The sequence below is a fragment of the Chiloscyllium plagiosum genome, chromosome 18 (genome assembly GCF_004010195.1).
Source record: "Chiloscyllium plagiosum isolate BGI_BamShark_2017 chromosome 18, ASM401019v2, whole genome shotgun sequence".
NCBI lineage: Eukaryota > Metazoa > Chordata > Chondrichthyes > Orectolobiformes > Hemiscylliidae > Chiloscyllium > Chiloscyllium plagiosum.
The window spans coordinates 46,136,481-46,154,791 of NC_057727.1; the positions used below are offsets into that span (position 1 = coordinate 46,136,481).

An 18,311-nucleotide genomic window follows, 5' to 3' on the forward strand; every position below is an offset into this window, starting at 1 on the left:
TCAGGCAGCATCCAAGGAGCAGGAGAATCGACGTTTCGGGCATAAGCCCTTCTTCAGGAATGTCCTCATGCCCGAAACGTTGATTCTCCTGTTCCTTGGATGCTGCCTGACCTGCTGCGCTTTTCCAGCAACACATTTTTCAGCCCTACCCTCACTCTGGCCATCCTCTTGTTCCTCACATAAGTGGAGAATGCCTTGGGGTTTTCCTTAATCCTACCTGCCAAGGCTTTTTCATGCCCCCTTCTAGCTCTCCTAAGTCCGTTCTTTAGTTCCTTCCTGGCTACCTTGTAACCCTCTCGAGCTCCGTCTGATCCTTGCTTCCCCAACCTTAACCCCTTTTTCCTCTTGATTAGATGGTGCACACCTCTTATCATTCCAAGGTTCCTTCACCCTACCATCCCTTCCTTGCTTCAGTGGGATAAACTTATCCAGCATTTTTAGCAAGTGCCCCATAAACAACCTCCACATTTCTGTCATGCATTTCGCTGAGAATATCTACTCCTAATTTATGCTCCACAGTTCCTGCCTAATAGCATTGTGATCACTATCACCGAAATGTTCTCCATTCGGACAGAACTGATACATAATCTGTTTCTTTTTTTGCCAAACACCAAATCCAATATGGCCTCCCCTCTAGTTGGCCTATCTACATACTGAGTCAGGAATCCTTCCTGGACACACCTGACAAAATTTACTCCATCCAAACTATTTGAGCTAAGTAGGTTCCAATCAATATTAGGGAAGTTGAATTCACCCATGACAACAACCCTGTTACTTCTGTACCTTTCCAAAATTTGCCTCAATTTGCTCCTCCATGTCTTTGTTGCTACTGGAGTGGGGGGTGAGGGGTGCGGGGGTCTATAGAGAAGTTCCAATAAAGTGACTGCTCCTTTCCTGTTTCTGACTTCCACTCTCAATGACTCAAATAGACAAACCTCCTTGACAACCTCCCTTTCTGCAGCTGTGATACCATCCCTGATTAGCAAGGCCACTCCCCTACCTCTCTTACCTCCCTCCCTGTTCCTTTTGAAACATCTGAAGCTCAGAACATCCAACCACCATTCCTGCCCCATGATTACCAAGTTTCTGGCAATAGCCACAATATCATAGCTCCAATTACTGGTCTATGCTCTAAGTTCATCACTGTTATTCCTGACACTTCTTATGTTAAAGTAGACACATTTCAACCCATCACACTGACTGCAACTTTGCCTTATCAACTATCTATCCTTCTTCACGGACTCTCTGCAAGCTGTATTTGCCCGTTCACTAGCTATCGCTTCCTCTGATCCATAGCTCCAGTTTCCATCCTTCTGCCAAACTAGTTTAAACCCTCCCGAAGAGCTCTATCAAATCTCCTGCTCAGGATATTGGTGCCCCTCCAATTCAGATGCAACCCATCTTCCTTGTACAGGTCCCACCTTCCCCAGAAAGTATCCCAATGATCTACATATCCGAAGCCCTTCCTCCTACACCAGCTCTCTACCCATGTGTTCAGATACAGTCATGCAGTTCCTAGCCTCACTAGCCCGTGGCACCGGTAGCAATCTTGAGATGACTACACTGCTCTACCTTTTAGCTTCCAACCTAAGCTGGTGGTGAAACATTCAGCATTTGTTGCCATTAATCTGCTGAAACCGGAATGGAGAAGTTGCTGTCAGCCATTCTTCTTAATAGAGTGCTCACTAGACCATAACACACAGGGGCATAAATAGGCTATTCAGCCCATCAAGTCTACACTGCCATTTAATGAGATCATGGCTGACCTGATAATCCTCAACTCCTCTTTATTGCCTTTCCACATGACCCTTGACTTCTTTACTAATTAAAAATCTGTTGGACTCAGCCTTGGATATATTTAATGATCCAGCCTTTAAAGCACTCAAGTATTCCATGGATTGACTACCCTCTAAGAAATGAAATTCCTCCTCATTTTTGTCATAAATAGGTGAATCGCTTATTCTGAGATGATGCCCTCTGGTCCTAGATTGTTCCACAAAGGGAAAAAGCTTTGTATCTTTAATGTCAAATCCTCTAAGAATCTTGCATGGTTGAATAAAGTGACCTCTCATTTTTCTTAATTCCAACAAATACAAGCCAAACCTGCTCAACATCTTGTAAAACAATCCCTCCACACCTGCAATCGGCCTCATGAGCCTTCTCTGGACTGCCTATGATGCTAGTATACCTTTCCTTAGATCATAGCGCAAAACTGTACACCGTATTCCATCAGTGGTCTCGTATACTTTTACCAAAGCTTGCTTTCTTTTATGGAGGAGAAAGTGAGGACTGTCGATGCTGGAGATCAGAGTTGAGAGCAGGTCAGGCAGCATCCAAGGAGCAGGAGAATCGACGTTTCGGGCGTAAGTCCTTCAGGGATGTTTTCCAGCACCACACTCTTGATTTGCTTTCTTTTCCATTCCCTTTCAAATAAACACCAGCAGTCCACTTGTCTTCCTTATTACCCACTGAATGTGATGCTTTTGAATAGAGATCTCCACAGATTGCAATCTCCATTGCAATCACAATTTGCTGAAAATGTTGACTTTTTCATTGCTAGATTGCTGCAAATGTTAGACATTGAAGTGTAAATGAGTTTATTGGTGTCTAGAATAGATACTATTAAAATCCTTACTGTCTCTCCAAAGCTATCTTTATTGTGAATCTTTTTTTTAAAAGGTAGTTTAAAAGAACTTTTATTTTTCTACATCCAGTAAGAATAATTTACTTCACTCTCTGAAAACTTAGATTAGACATGAAGGATAATTAAAAACCAAAATAACTGCAGATTGCTATAAATCAGAAACAAAAACAGACATTGCTGGAGAAGCTTAGCAGGTCTGGCTGCATCTGTGGACAGAAACCGTTTTGGATTGAGTGACCCTCCCTCAAAGGATTGTAACTAGGAATGAAGGATAATTGCTTTGTGGAGGCAAGTTCAACTGAGGCATTCAAGGGGACACTGGTTAATTAACCAAAGTAGATGCATATATTGGGTTATGGAGAAAAGGCAGGAGATTGATACAAAGTTATAGACATAGGAACAAGGAACATAAATAGGCTTGGAGAAAGTGAGGACTGTAGATGCTGAAGATCAGAGTCAAAAGATCAGTGGTGCTGGGAAAGTACAGCCGATCAGGCAGCATCCGAGGATCAGGAGAGTCAATGTTTCAAGCATAAGCCCTTCATCAGGAATGTGGGGGAGGCCCAAATGGTGAGAGAGATAAATGGGAGGCGGGGTGGGGTTGGGGCTGGGAGGAAGTGAACTGGGAATGCAATAGATAGATGGAGCTGGGGGTGATAGTGACAGGTCAGAGCGGAGGGTGGAGTGAATAGGTGGGAAGGAAGATGGACAGGTAGGACAGTTCTAGAGGGTGGTGCCAAATTGGAGGGTTGGATCTGGGATAAGGTGAAGAGAGCGGAGATAGGGAAACTGGTGAAATCAACATTGATCCCTTGTGGTTGGAGGGTCCCAGGGCGGAAAATTAGGCATTCTTCCTCCAGGTATTGGGTGGCTAGAATCTGGCAGTGGAGGAGGCCCAGGACTCGCATGTCCGTGGCAGACTGGGAAGGGGAGTTCAGCCACAGGACAGTGGGGTTGATTAGTGTGTGTGTCCCAGAGATGTTCTCTGAAACGTTCTGCAAGTTGGTGTCCTGTCTTATCAATATAGAGGAGACCACAACGGGAGCAATGCACACAGTAGATGTGCAGGAAAATCTCTGCAGGATTTGGATGGAGGTGAGGGTGGAGGAGTGGGTTTTACACTTCCTGCAGTGGGAAGGGAAGTTACCTGGGGGCTGTGTGAGTAAATTTTACCCCTTTTATCCTAGAGGATGGGTTGGTGGGTGGGTTGCGTGGACCTAACAAGGGAGCTGCAGAGGGAGTAGTCTCGGTGAAGTGCAGAAAGAGGTGGGGAGGGAAATTTATCTCTGGTGGTGGGGTCTGATTGTAGATGGTGGAAATGGCAGAGGATGATCTGTTGTATCCAAAGGTTGGTGGAATGGAAGGTGAGGACCGGGGAGTTGTGTCCTTGTTGCAATTGGGTGAGATTCAAGGGCAGAGATTTGGAAAGTGGAGGAGATGCCCTGGAGGGCATCATTTACCCTTCAATCCTGCTCTGCCATTCAATAAGATCACAGCTAATCTAATTTTAACCTGAACACTCCTTTCTTGCATTCCCTGATAATCTTTCACCCCTTGGTAATTTAGAATCTATCAACCTTGCCCTTCAAAATATTTAAAGATTCTGTATCTTTAAGAGAATTCCAAGGATTCATCCAAATGCATTTGGATGGGTATATGAATAGGAAGGGTTTGGAGGGATATGGGCTGGGCGCTGGCAGGTGGGACTAAATTGGGGTGGAATATCTGTTCAGCAGGAAGGGTTTGTTTCCATGCTGTACATCTCTATGACTCTGTGCCTCTCTGACTCTCAACACTCTGAGAGAAATGTTAGTGCTCAGGGAGTTAGTGCAATCATATTGGGATGAATGGCTTCCTTCTGTGCAACAACATTTGTGCCTGAAGCCACTGGTTTGCTGAGAATATTTCAATGTGATTTGTTGCTTCCTTGCTTGTTCACAGTTGCTGTTGCCTTTGACTTGGCACCAGATTTAAGCTGCTGTTCAGAATGTGGAAATCCATACCTCGGAGTTCACTAGATCGATAGCTTTCTTCAAGGTCAGTGCTAAGTGGCCTGATGGTAAAATTTGCACAATACTTGACCCTTATTACATTGTTGTTTGTGGGACTTTGTTGGCTGTTGCACTTCCTCCATTACAACAGCGACTATGCTACACTGAATAACTCTTCAGGATATCCACATATTGAAAGGCATGATATAAATGTACGTTTTTCATTCACATAAGATACAAATGCACATCTGTGTTACTGCTACAATCTAATAATTGTAAGTCTTCCAAAGTATTTGTCATTTCAGGTATTTTCACCTTGGACACAGTTGTCTATATATTGAAGAACTGCAGCATATGTGGTTCAGACAGAAGGTGAGACAATGGAATAAGTCTTCAAATTATTGTTAGAAATGTAGTGCTGCCCTGTGACAGTTACATTTACCATATAACATTTCAGAGACACTTAGGCAGAATAAAATGTCTAGTATGAAATATTAAGTACAGGAGGTTATTTTCCAGTGCAAATTATGTGCAGTTCGGAATGATTTTTTTGAGCTTGCTAGTTGTTCGGGGAGACTAATAATTGAAATGATTGCCTTTACAGATGAAATTGAATTCCGTTAATCCAAAACCAAAATGATATGATCTCACTGGGCTCACTATCTTTTTCACGTTAAGGATTCTGCCTTGCCTGGTATAGTTGAGGTTTCTGATGTCAGGTGAATTAAAACACCGCTCAGTCAGCCTGATTACAAGGAACAATAATTAGACCGAAATCTGTGCTGGTCCAAGCTGCTGTGAAATCAGAAGTTTTTTTTTTTGCAGCCTAGGTATTGGTTTAAGGGCAGAATATACCAGAATTGATCTACCATGCACTATTATTAAACCTAACTGCTGAAGGGGTAAAATTTACTCACACAGCCCCCAAACTACAAAGAAAGAAAACCGACCTTTCAAATATTAGTTATAGTTTTCGATATCAATCACTGCTATACAAGTTTCATTCACCATTCTAGAGATTGCAATGTTGAGCAAATCACACAACTTTTAGCTTGTCTATTTAAACTCCGGGCAGCCTCTTTGCAGGATACCTGCGTTTTCGTGGATTAATCCTACAGCTCTAACGCTGACAATCAAACTTATACGAAATCGATTTCAGGGAAATTCCTGAACTCACCCCAGTAATCACAGCAGTGGAAACATAACTGATGGCAGCACAGCTGATGAGGACGTAGAAAAGTCGCTTCATGGTACCCTTTCAATCAAGTTTTGGAGGTTTGGTCCCCTCTGCTGTAGTCTCACCGTTTGCTCGTCCTGTTAAGACTGACTGATCTGATCTGCTCTGCGGAAACTGGGAGCCTGTAATATAACGGAGTCTGGGCAGAGGGGTGAACTGTCATTCCGCTCAACATGACTCATCAGGGGTCGCGGCTATGTTGCTCATTGTCAATATTGCGTGAAATACAGCGCAGCAAACTTGGGCAGAGCAGCAGGAACTGGGACTCTGACATTGTCGGAGCACACACACACACACATACACAAGCTGTCTCCGTCCCAACCTCTGCTCACAGCGAAGCTCCACAATTGCCAGACCCTTCAGTCTTGCTGAATACCTGGAACCAGGGCGAGAGGCTGACTACCATCAACAAGTAGCGGGCACTCTCCTGGTGCAAGTTCAGGAGTGAGTACTGTAATTTAATACTTGGGCTCAGCTTACTGATGTCAGGGCAGTGTGTGCTGTAACCTCCACCCGCTGCTCATTGATGCCAAAACCCAATTGTATGGCAATTAACACGAAACTACAACGAACCAGTGCGGCTGCTGAAGGTCTGAAATAAACCTAGAGATTGTTTGCAGGTCTGGCAGCCAGAGTTCAGGTTTCTAGTCCGGGGATTGTTCTTCAGTTCCGCCCGACCTGCTAACTTTCACCAAATGTCTGTATTTGTGACGAGGAAATTAATACTTTGAAACAAATCTTTGTAGAAAGAATTTCTAAAACACGCAAACTTTCCAGCAGTAAGTTGATATCTTGAGGACCTACTGGTAATTTTCTAATAAATTTTTATTAATATGGCTTAACTAAATGGCTTTGCACCATTGAACTCCGAGTCATAAAGCTGTACAACATGGAACAAATCCTTCCATCCAACTCATCCATGCCTACCAGGTATCCTAAATTAATCTAGACCCATATCCCTCCTATTCATATACCCATCCAGATGCTTTTTAAATGTTGCAATTGTACCACTCATTCCATACGTACACCACTCTCTGAACAAAGAAAGTTGCAGCTTAGCTCCCTTTAAGATCATTCCCCTCTCACTGTAAACCTATGCCCTCTAGTTTTGGACTGTCCTACCCTGGGGAAAAATCTTCGGCTATTCTCTCCATCAATGCCCCTCATGATTTTACAAACTTCTGTAAGGTCACCCCCTCGGCCTCCGATGCTCCAGGGAAAACAGCCCCAGCCTGTTCAGCCTCTTCCTGTAGCTCAAATCATCCAACCCTGGCAACATCCTTGTAAATCTTTTCTGAACTCCCAAGTTTCACAACATTCTTCCTATAGCAGGGAGACCAGAATTGCACGCAGTATTCCAAAAGTAGCTGAACCAATGTCCTGTGCAGCCAGAACATGACCTCTAACTTTAATACTCAATGCACTGATCAATAAAGGCAAGGATATCAAATACCTTCTTCACTATCATGTCTATCTGTGACTCCACTTTCAAGGAATTATGAACCTGCACTCCAAGGTCTCTATGTTCTGAAACACTCCTCAGAACCTTACCATTAAGTGCATAAGTTCTGTACTGACTTACCTTTCTGTACTGACGGTGATGCAGCACTTCACATTTATTTAAATTAATCTACATCTGCCACTCCTTGGCCTATTGGCCCATCTGATCAAAGTCCAGTTGTGCTCTGAGGTAATCTTCTTCGGTCTCCACTACACCTCCAATTTTGGTGTCATCTGCAAACTTACTAACCATATCTCCTACAGCCACATCCAAATCATTTATATAAATGATGTCTAAAGATCTTTGGTGAATTTTATTGTGCACCTTGTACATGGTACACACTGCTGTGACTGAATAACTGTGATGGAGTGTATGTATGTTTGTGGATGTAATGCTAATGAAACAGGATGCTTTGTCCTGGATGGTGCTGTTGGAGCTGCACCCATCCAGTCAACTGGGGATTATTTCATCAAACTCCTGACATGTGCCTTCTAGGCAGTGGACAGATTCTGGGGACTCTGGAGGCGAGTTACTCACCGCACAATTCCTAGTCTCTGACCTGCACTTGCAGCTGCTGCAGTTATGTAGCTAGTCTGATTGAGTTTCTGGTCAATGCCATGCCCCAGGATCTTGATAGGGGGAAATTCTGTGATAAACTGTCATTGATTGTCCAGGTACAATGGTTAGATTCTCTCTTGTTGGAGAAGTTAATTGTCTGGCACTTGTGTGGCGTGAATGGTACTTGCCACTTGTCAGCCTAAGCCTGGATCATGTTGCATTAGAACATGGACTGCTTCAGTATTTTGAGGACTCACAAATGGTGCTAAATATTGTGCAATCATCAGCAAACATCTCCACTTTTGACTTTGTGATGGAGGGAAGGTCGTTGATGAAGCAGCTGAAGCTGGTTGGGCAGAGGATACTACACTGAGGAGCTCCTGCAGAGATATCCCGGGGCTGACCTCCACCAACCACAACTCCTCCTATGTGCCAGGTTTAACTTCAGCCAGTTGAGTGTTTACCCCTGATATCCATTGACTTCAGTTTTGCTAGGATGCTATATTTGGTGGGGAAAGGTCTTGATGTCAAGGGCTGTCACTCCCATCTCACCACTGAAATTGAGCTCTTATGTCCACATTTGGACCAAAGCTGTAATGAGGTCAGGAGCTGAGTGGCCCTGGCAGATTCCAAACTGGGCGTCACTGAGCAGGTTAGTGCTGAGCAGGTGCTGCTTGATAGCACTGTCGATGACACCATCCATCAGCTTAATAAAGATTGAGAGTGCACTGATGAGGTGGCAATTGGCCAGGTTGTATTTTCCTGCTTTTACTGTTCAGGACAAACCTGGGCAATTTCCCATATTATGCGTTAGTTGCCAGTGTTATATCCACATGAGAGGACAGATGTAGCCTTTGATTAACTTCTTATCTGATACAATGCATTAAGTAATGCACCATTCTCTTGTAACAGCATTGAAGTGACAGTCTAGATTTCTTGAGTGGAATATCAACACTCAAAATCTGACTCAGAGTGAGAGTTCAACCACTGAACCATAGCTGACATAACTTAATTTTTCAGCAAAATGTTATATTGGGTATTATACAGTAAAACAATTCAGTCCTAATAAATGATCATGGCATTTCTACTCACCATCAGATTGTCTTGCTTCAGGTGTCACACAAATTACTGCCAAGCTGAGGTTTTAATTAAATTATTCTTTCATAGTAAGTGAACATCACTGTCAACATCAGCATGTATGTCATTGGCTTGAGCGGTTTGCTAGTGAGCAGTTAAGATTCAACTACTTCGCTGTAGGTTTGAAATCCTATGTAGGCCAGACTATACAGTTGTACAGCTTGGAAACAGACCTTTTGGTCCACTTGTCCAGTCGACCAGGCATTTAAATTAATTTAGTCCCATTTTCCAGGTAAGTATGTCCTTCTCTAAACAACGTTGGTGAACTGGATGGATTTTTACTACAATTGATACAATTAGATCCAGAATCAAAAGTCTAATGATAACCATGAATCCATAGTTGATTGTCAGGAAAACTCCATCTGGTTCATTAATGTCCTTTAGGGAAGGAAATCTGCCATATTAATCTGATCTGGCCTACATGTGACTTCAGATCCACAGCAATGTCGTTAACTCTAAGCATTTGGGGATTGGCAATCAATGCTAGCTTCGACAATGAAGCCCACATACTGTGAATAAAAAAAAAACATGGAGGTCAATTCCAAGAATCTCATCCAGAGAATCTGAACACAGTGTCAGTAAAAGCTCAATGACTTCTATATAGCTTTGCTTGACATCTCCCCCGTCACCTCCATTGCCTCTGCTAGCACCTTCCCCACCAATCCCTCCCTCTCCCAGAGAACCTTTTAGACTGGCAGTGTTATCCTGCCTTGTGCCCATTTTGAAATCCCACATTATCCTCATCCTGCTCCTAGCATGAATTGCAAATTGCTGCCGGTTTACCAGTTAATAATGGACCTTGTAATTTCTACTCCAGGCGCCTTCCTCAGCTGCATTTGTGCTTTCTGATACTCCGGATTTGCTGCCTGACCATTTGATGCAGCTCATGGTAAAGGCTGGAAGCTATGCCTTCAGATCTTTGAAGGAGTGCCAGCATATGATCTGTACTCAAAGCCACCAATTCAGTTAATGTCACTGAACATACATTACAGGTCTGCATAGAATCAAGATCATCTTCTAATGAGTCACTGGGTATGAATTAGCAGCAGCCAGGCCAATGAGGAAGGAAGTAAGTTCACAGATTGAGGGTTGCAGAAGATTCTACTGTTGAAGACTCAGCTGACTCATTCAATGTAGCATGCACAAGAGACACTCACATGGGTAGCCTTCCACAACAGGCACAGGGTGATACTGTGGCTCAGTAGCTAGCACTGCTGCCTCACAGTGCCTGGGACCCAGATTCAATTTCACACGGGTGACTGTCTGTGTGGAGTTTGCATATTCTCCCTGAATCTGCGTGGGTTTTATTCAGATGGTCTGGTTTCCTCCCATAGTCTAAAGGTTAATGGATTGGCCATGTTAATTGCCTATAATGTCCAGGGATGTGTAGGCTGGGTGAATTAGCCATGAGAAATGCAGGGTTACAGGAATAGGGTAGGGAGCTATGTCTGGGTGGGATGCTCTTAGGAGGGTCGGTGTGGATTTGCTGAGCTGAATGGCCTGCTTTCACATTGTTGGCATTCTATAATTCCAGCTAAGGCCACTTCGAAGGAATAAAGAGGAATTGGGCTCAAACTTGCCTTAGGACTTTGTGCAAAGTTTAGAGTCCAGCTTTTCAATGTGATGATTTTCCAGCTCCACAACAGAACCCAACTGTGATGCAATGTCTGGTAGCCAATGTTTATCCACAGATGTATGATATAATATGATTACTTTTCACGGCACTAAATTATTTATTCAACCAGTCCTCTGTTTACAAAATACTATTGCACTAACTTTTATTTCATAAAAAGGTTTAAACTTCTGTTTGTCATGGGCCAAACCAACCCCTCTCAAAATAAAATAAATGCTATGTATTGGTGCACCACAGTGCATTACAGTGATTCTAAACATATAAAAATTCATTACTGCAATCCTTTTCAGTTTATGTTTTGCCCTCAACCGAATGCCTCCATCTTTCTTCACCAAAGTCACAATAGCATGTTGGCAATTATGTTCTCATGTCCTGCAACATGTATAACTTTCAAAATGAATGGCTGCCATAATAAGCTCCATCTGAGCAATATGGAATCTTTATCCTTAAATTTTCCAAAAAATGTTAAGGCATTATGATCAGTACATATAATTGTCTCAGAAACATTATCAGCAATATAAATGCTGAAATGTTGCAATGCCAACATTAAACTGAAGGTTTCCTTCTCAATTGGGCAATATTTCTGTTGATGATTATTACACTTTCTGGAAAAATACCCAACAGATCTTTCTATCTTGTTGTCTTGAAAAAGTATAGCACCAACACCTACGTCACTAGCATGGATATCTACCTTAAATGGCTTTGCATAGTTAGGTGTAGCTAATACTGGGGCAGTGGTTGACACAGCTTTCAGGCTGTCAAATGCCTTCTGACATTCCTCCATCCATTGAAGTTTCTACACTTCTTCAACAAGTCAGTCAGTGGAACAACTGCACTGCTAAAATTTGGTACAATAAAAACCACTCAGTTCCAGGAAACATCGTACTTACCTCTTCATCGATGGTTTGGGAAACTCCCCAATAATCTTTGTTTTCATATTCTGAGGCCATGTTTCCAAATCCAATGAAAGTGACTTGAGCTTAGCCAGGTTTATCACCAAGCCCACCTTCTGAAGTCGATTGAACAATTCCGATAGATTCGCTAAGTGTGACCAAAAGTAATCAAATAATTGACTCACATGACACAATTGAGTAATGCTGAAATGACTTTATCGGTTAGTCTTTGAAATGTGGCGGGCACATTTTTCATATCAAAATGGCATGACTTTAAACTGGTGCAGTCCATTCGACATCACAAAAGCCAAATTTTCCTTTTGTCTTTTGAATGAAGTTACCTGCCAGTATCCTCAGAGTAAATCAAACTTTGAAATACAAGTTGCTTTTGAACATGTACCAACTTTAAAGGGTTAAGTCTATAGGGATAGTGTTTAATTGGAACAGTATTTCCAATATCTACATGCATAATCAGATCAATCCTTCTTAATTTATTCTCACATATCTCCCCATGTCAGGTCATTTCAATTTTCCTCTGGAAGGTAGCTAAATAATTTATCACAATTTTTGAAAACTTTCTCATTGGACATTCCTCAGATTAAATTGGACAATCAGAATCCTCTGAACTTGGTTCTTCACTCTGTGTTGGAACCAGAAACACTTTCTCCTTTTGCTTTCCTTCCTTATCAAAATACCTTTTGAGCATAATCAATGACACACTGTGAGACTTATTTTTCTATCTGGCATCCTTATCAAATATTCACCTCATTCAATTTGATAGGGGCCAACTAAACCTAGCCTTTAAAGGTTTGTCTACCACTGGAAGTAACACAAACACTTTATTGTCCTTTAGCAAAATTATGCATTTTTTATCTCTTGCCTGCTTTCTGTCTCATCACATGCTGTGCTACTTTCAAATTCCATCTAGCCAACTCATTTGTTCTATTAATCTTTCCCTAAACTTTGATACTTATGTCTAAATATGTGGTCTCTGAATTCTCACTGACCAATTTCTCCTTAAGTAATTTCAATGCTCCTCTCCGCTCATCAAAAACTAATTCAAATAAACTGAATTTAGTTGATTCATTTAAGTGTATCTCTAATTGTAGAAAATACAAATAGAATTCCTCTATTCCAACCCTCTGGTTAGTCCTGACTATAAACCCTCAACCTGGTCTTTAAAATTTCATTTCACATACTAATGCTCCCTGCTATTTTGGATGGTGTGCAATGGATTTCAATTATTTTATTTCAAAGCTGTCCATAACTTTCTTGAATGCTTCTGACGTAAAATGTGACCCTTGATCTGAACATATTTCTGTGGGTAGTCTATCTCATCAAAGGTTTAAGTAACTCTTCTACAATCCTTTTTAGCCGGGATACTGCATAATGGAATGGCTTCTGGAAATCTAGTAGTCACATCATTATGGTTAACAAATACTGATTTACACTTTTTGTTTTAGGTAGGGGTCTTACACAACCAATTAAGACCCTTGTAAAAGGGTCCTCAAATGCAGGAATGGCTATTAAGGGTACTGGTTTTATCATTGCCTGAGGTTTTTGAATTATCTGACGTGTATGACATGTCCAGCAAAAGTTAGTCACATCCCCATGCATTCCAGACAAAAAAAACTGTTTTTGTATCTTAGTTTGAGTTTTGCTTAGTCCAAAATGACCACCTACTGATAAGTCATGTGCTATCCACAACAAGCCCTTTCTATAACCCATCGGCAATACAACTTGATGAACTTCTCCCCATTTTTCATCTGCCTGAATATATGATGGTCTCCATTTCCTCATCAAGACTTCATTTTTAAGATTGTATCCCAGAATGTCACTATCACATTTTTCTTCTGTGAATGCTTTTTGATACAACTGCTTTAGTTTTTCATCTTTCTGTTGTAATTCCACTAATTTATCTGAACTAAAAATATCCACTTTGTCCTCCACCTGTTCTTGTTTTTTTCTCTCTCAACCATTTGATCAAACGTGGTTTCTGATAATGGAACTTCAAATTCCTTATCTTTATTCTTTGATTTCTGTGGCTTTGTGACCTTATTACCACAGTCAGGAAAAATCCCAGCATATGCTTCCTGTCACAACTTTATTGCCTGATTTTTCATGGCTTTTCAACCACAGTAGCCATCACTCCCACCTATGATCCAACTATATCATACTAGAGATGAATTCCACAAAATACCACATGTTTCTAGCAATACTCCTTCAGAATTACATATCTCCTCAACACTCACCATAAAAAAATTGACTTCCTTCTGTTTCTCTTAGAGTCTTAATTACTTTATCTAATCCTTTTGTATGGGTAAGGTTTACTTATGTCAGTAAATTCTTTAAAGAGATTTAACACTTTCATCTCAACCAACTTCTGATAGTTATATAGTTTTTTCCAGCTTTTAAGGTTCCACTATGCTTCCCTTTACGTCAAAAAAACTCATTTGCATATCCTGTTTTCTCATATCCGTCTTCCCAGTGCTTTTGCAAACCACCAACACTGTGACTTCATGTAACTTACCCAAGCTTCTTACTTCTCCTGCCCCCTCATGGGTTTCCTTTTAACCCTTTGGTAAACTATCTTTACTATCTCCAAGTGAGAATTCCTTTTCCCTTCTATTTTCCCCAATTTCTATCCGTTACAGTTTGAAACTGATGTTGGAAGTCAGACTTTGATTTATGAGCCAACTCCTAATCATCACCCATTTCAGCTGCTTAACTTGTAGTTTTAAATCTCTGCTCTTCCATCTCACTATGTGAGAAAGTGAATTTTTGAAGTCCTCCAAAATAATCATCTCTCTAAGAGCATGATATGTTTGATCTATTGTCAATTTCCTTACCAATGTATCAAAATTACTTTGATCATTTCAAATTCTATGTATGTTTGACCAGATTCCCTTCTTAGATTCCTAAAATGTTGTCTGTAGGTTTCTGGTACTAGATCACAAGCATTTAAGATGGATTTTTTTCATCTCATCATTCTCCCGATAATTCCTCTGATAATGATGCAAATGCCTCACGAGTTTGACTGACCAACTTTGTTTGGATCAACAATATCCACATTGTTACCAGTAACTTCATTTGTTCTGCCACTTTCTCAAATGAAATGAAAAAGCCTTCTACATCCTTCTCATTGTAATGGAACAGATCAAATCCCCTCAAAATATATTCAGAAAATAGCCTAGACCCTAACATTTTCTTATTTTAAAAGGTAAATGTGAGGCATTGCATTCCATATGCAATTGGATTTATCAAACTACACAATTTTAAACAAAACATGCTTTATTTTTGCACTACAGTTAAGATACAGGCAAAATAAAAATCAAAGAATTGGCCTAACTTTAAGTATTAAAAAGCTTGACAATAATATACACATTAACTACCACAAATTGATTGTTCCAATGTAGTAACATCCCATAGGCACACTCTTGGCAAAGGCAAATTCAGTAAAATGGATTGTTTTATGTGCAATTCCAGCAGCAGGAATATAGCTTTTAGCTGTAACAGAGAGGGGAATAAGAGACTTCACATCCAGCTTCAAGACCCCAGCAACTGCAGAAAGTTGTAAATAAACATCTTTGTTCTGTGGGAGCTTGATTCCACCCATTCAGTCTGCTCCTATTGTTCTAACATAAAAAAACACATGACCTCATAAGCTGTTTATTCTATTGGCATTGAGCAGACAGCTTAGTGCCTCTGTCTCAAGCTTTCTTCACAATAAAGACCAGAATAAAATATACCTCTTTAAACCATAGTATCATCAAATGTTATGTGTCTAATCTTAGGGAATAATATTTTGAATCGCTTTTGATTACATGTACTGTTAAACATTGGAACAGACATTTATTGGAAAAACAAGTTGTGTAGAGGAAGACCCTAAAGGGTATGCATGCAGCTGAAAGCCATAGCAGCCATCACAACATTGTTGAGATTATCAACCTTTAACAATTTCTCTAAATTGAATTATCCCAAAGTTGAATAGAATTTTTTTTTTGTCATTACATCAATTTGCAAAATATTTCACAAGAAGGAATCTTAGTTCGTTATAGAGAGCTATCTCTTTTGTGCCCTATTTGAAACTCATGTGTAACAGTGGAAGGGAAATTTGTGACAGTCAGAGATGTCTTTCATTCCTGGGTAAGAAAAGCTTTTGAACTAATAATGAATATAAATATGGAAAGGTGAAGTTTTCTTTGTACCATTTTAAATCTATCACATTTTGTAACAATTGAATTTAGACTCCATGCTATTAATCTCTGGGGCAAAATTTGGTCATTATTGATCAACTGGACCTGTCGAATAATGTTTCTATGAAAGGAAAAACTGCAGATTTGAGAAAGTTATATTTTCAAAAAAGTATGTGACAAGATTTTATATTTGAGAATAGTGGTGAAGATGAATTGTCCTATGGCTCCTCTCTGAAGCTGGAGCAATGCTAGTTTCAGGCAGAAGATTCTTTTAATAAGCAAATCAACTGCTATGAGATACATGGACAAAAATAGCAAGACTTGCATTCGTATGATTCCTTTTGTGGTCTCAGGACTTCCAGTAGCCCTTTCTAGGTAATGAAAGATCTTTTGAAGTGTAATTACTCCTGTATTATAGGAAATCCAGCAGCCAATTTGTGAGCAATGTGATCAGGAGCACATAATCTGTTTCAATTATGTTGACAAAAGGCATTGAGAATAAATCTCGTACTCTTCCAAATAATGATGGAGTTGCTTACATCCACCTTAAGAGTAACAATTGAATGTCTCGTAGGAAAGATTGCTTTCTCAGTGCTGCAATAAGCTGTCAGCCTCGATTTTCATGCTCAAGTGTTTGAAAAACAGTTTACTTTCTTTATTTCCTTTCTTTCTTCCTTGCTTTCTTTTTCCCTCTCCCTTCAGGTTTCCTGAAGGTGCATACCTTCCCACTGTACCATTTTGGTGAATCCAAAGTTCTGTCATTTCGTGTTGTGAATGTAATTAGGGCCAAGCCTGGAAACCCTTAGAGACTGACCATGCTACAGGCTCATATCTCATGCACCAAATGGTTGCTTTATCTGTTTCTCCTCAGAAATTAAGCATGTACACTTTCTGTTCGTATTTAAAGGAATTACTCAGACAAAAGTGCTTTTGCCAGGAATTCATTACACAGATTTACAATGGTTTCTTTGGAGCAAAGATACTACTCTGTTCTAATTTTGCTTGAGGCTTCTTAAATTACTACACTTGACTTCTAATTCTATGTTCACATGCCAATTTAAATGACTCGATCACATCCGCATTAAACCTAAATTTTCTCATTTTACGTATCTCAGTCATTTGTTATCTCTAATAATAATAATATAATGTTTCCCTAATTTAATGCCCAGTCAATAGTCCATGGTGCTTTAAAAATAGTATTATTTAATACCTGTTCTTTATTTTCATTTGTGCAGGGAATGTTAGTGCCACTGGCTAGGCTAGCATTTATTGTCCTTCCATAATTCTCATGGGAAGATGGTGGTGAGCTGATCTATTGAATTGCTGCAGTCTTTGGGCAGATACTGTGCTGTTAAGAAGAAACTTCCGGGATTTTGCCCCAATGACAATGAAGGATCAGCAATATGGTTCCAAGTCAAGATGCTTTGTGGCTTGGAAGGAAACTTGCAGATGGTGGTGTTCCATTTGTCTGCTGCCCTTGTCCTTCTAGGTAGTACAAACTGCAGGATTGAAAGGGTTAATATGTAAGAAATGAGGAAAGGTCATTCACTCCAATGGCTTTCTTTCATCCTTCGGTTTGGTTTCCTGAAAGCTTTGGTGTCTAATTTCCTTCCCTAAATGAAGAACTCTTTCTTTTATTTACATTTGAATGTATTTGCTTGATTCAATCTGACTTGCTGGTTGAGCATTGGATTAGACTTGTCACTTAGTATTTTCATTAATCTCACTGATGTTTGCTATTGACATCCTTTCCTTTGGCTTGCAAGTCTTCAGCTTTGCATACTTTTCTTCAGCATGTTTACATTTGGGATCAGTCTTATTGCCCTTATTTTGTAACATCTATGTACTTGTCTAAGATAGAATAGTGCAATGTATTCAACGTGTAGTTACCACTATTTTCCAAGCATTGATAATGGATAAGACCCCTCATCGGTAAACATGAGAGTCAATGACGGTCCTTCAGAAAAGATCCTGTGCGACGCACTGAGATTCTCAAACACATTCTCTTTACATATTAAGAAAATTACTCTTCTATTCTGTATATTCAATTAATGTATTAAATTGTAAAACATCAGAAGTGTTCAGTCTCTCATTACTGCCTGTTCCTATGATAAGCTTTCTCACTATTAATTTAATATTGGGGTCTATTATTACCCATTTTGGTCATTTTCAGATTACATTTGGTTTTGATATCAGGGCCTAGGTTTGAAACTATAACTTACATCAGAGTATTATCTGCTTGTTTTGCTTGTTGTGAGTAGATTAAAGAAAACAACTTCACTCTCTCACTCTCTCACATATAGTTTTAGTGACTTTTTTCAAAAAGCACATTTTGCAGTCTTACAAAGATAGTTGGTGACTGGACTTAGTGACCTTCTAGAATATAATTAGAAGCCATCATTAGCACTCCGTATACTTCATGATAAGTCTGCAATGTTAACTATTGTGTTATGAACTGCAATGGAGAAAATTGTCTCCAAGATTGAAGGAAACATACCATTTCACAATAGAATTGCAAGCT

The 18,311-nt window shown here is 40.2% G+C and overlaps 1 protein-coding gene across 1 annotated transcript in view; it reads right to left on the minus strand.

Annotated features, from left to right (window-relative positions):
• Positions 1-6,213, minus strand: part of prok2 (prokineticin 2) — a 67,673-nt gene extending 61,460 nt beyond the window's left edge. Inside the window, exon 1 of the mRNA XM_043708593.1 lies at positions 5,813-6,213. Within this exon, the coding sequence (XP_043564528.1) occupies positions 5,813-5,884 (72 nt within the window). The 5' untranslated portion in view covers positions 5,885-6,213. The remainder of the gene's footprint in view (positions 1-5,812) is intronic.
• Positions 6,214-18,311: the final 12,098 nt, after the last annotated feature.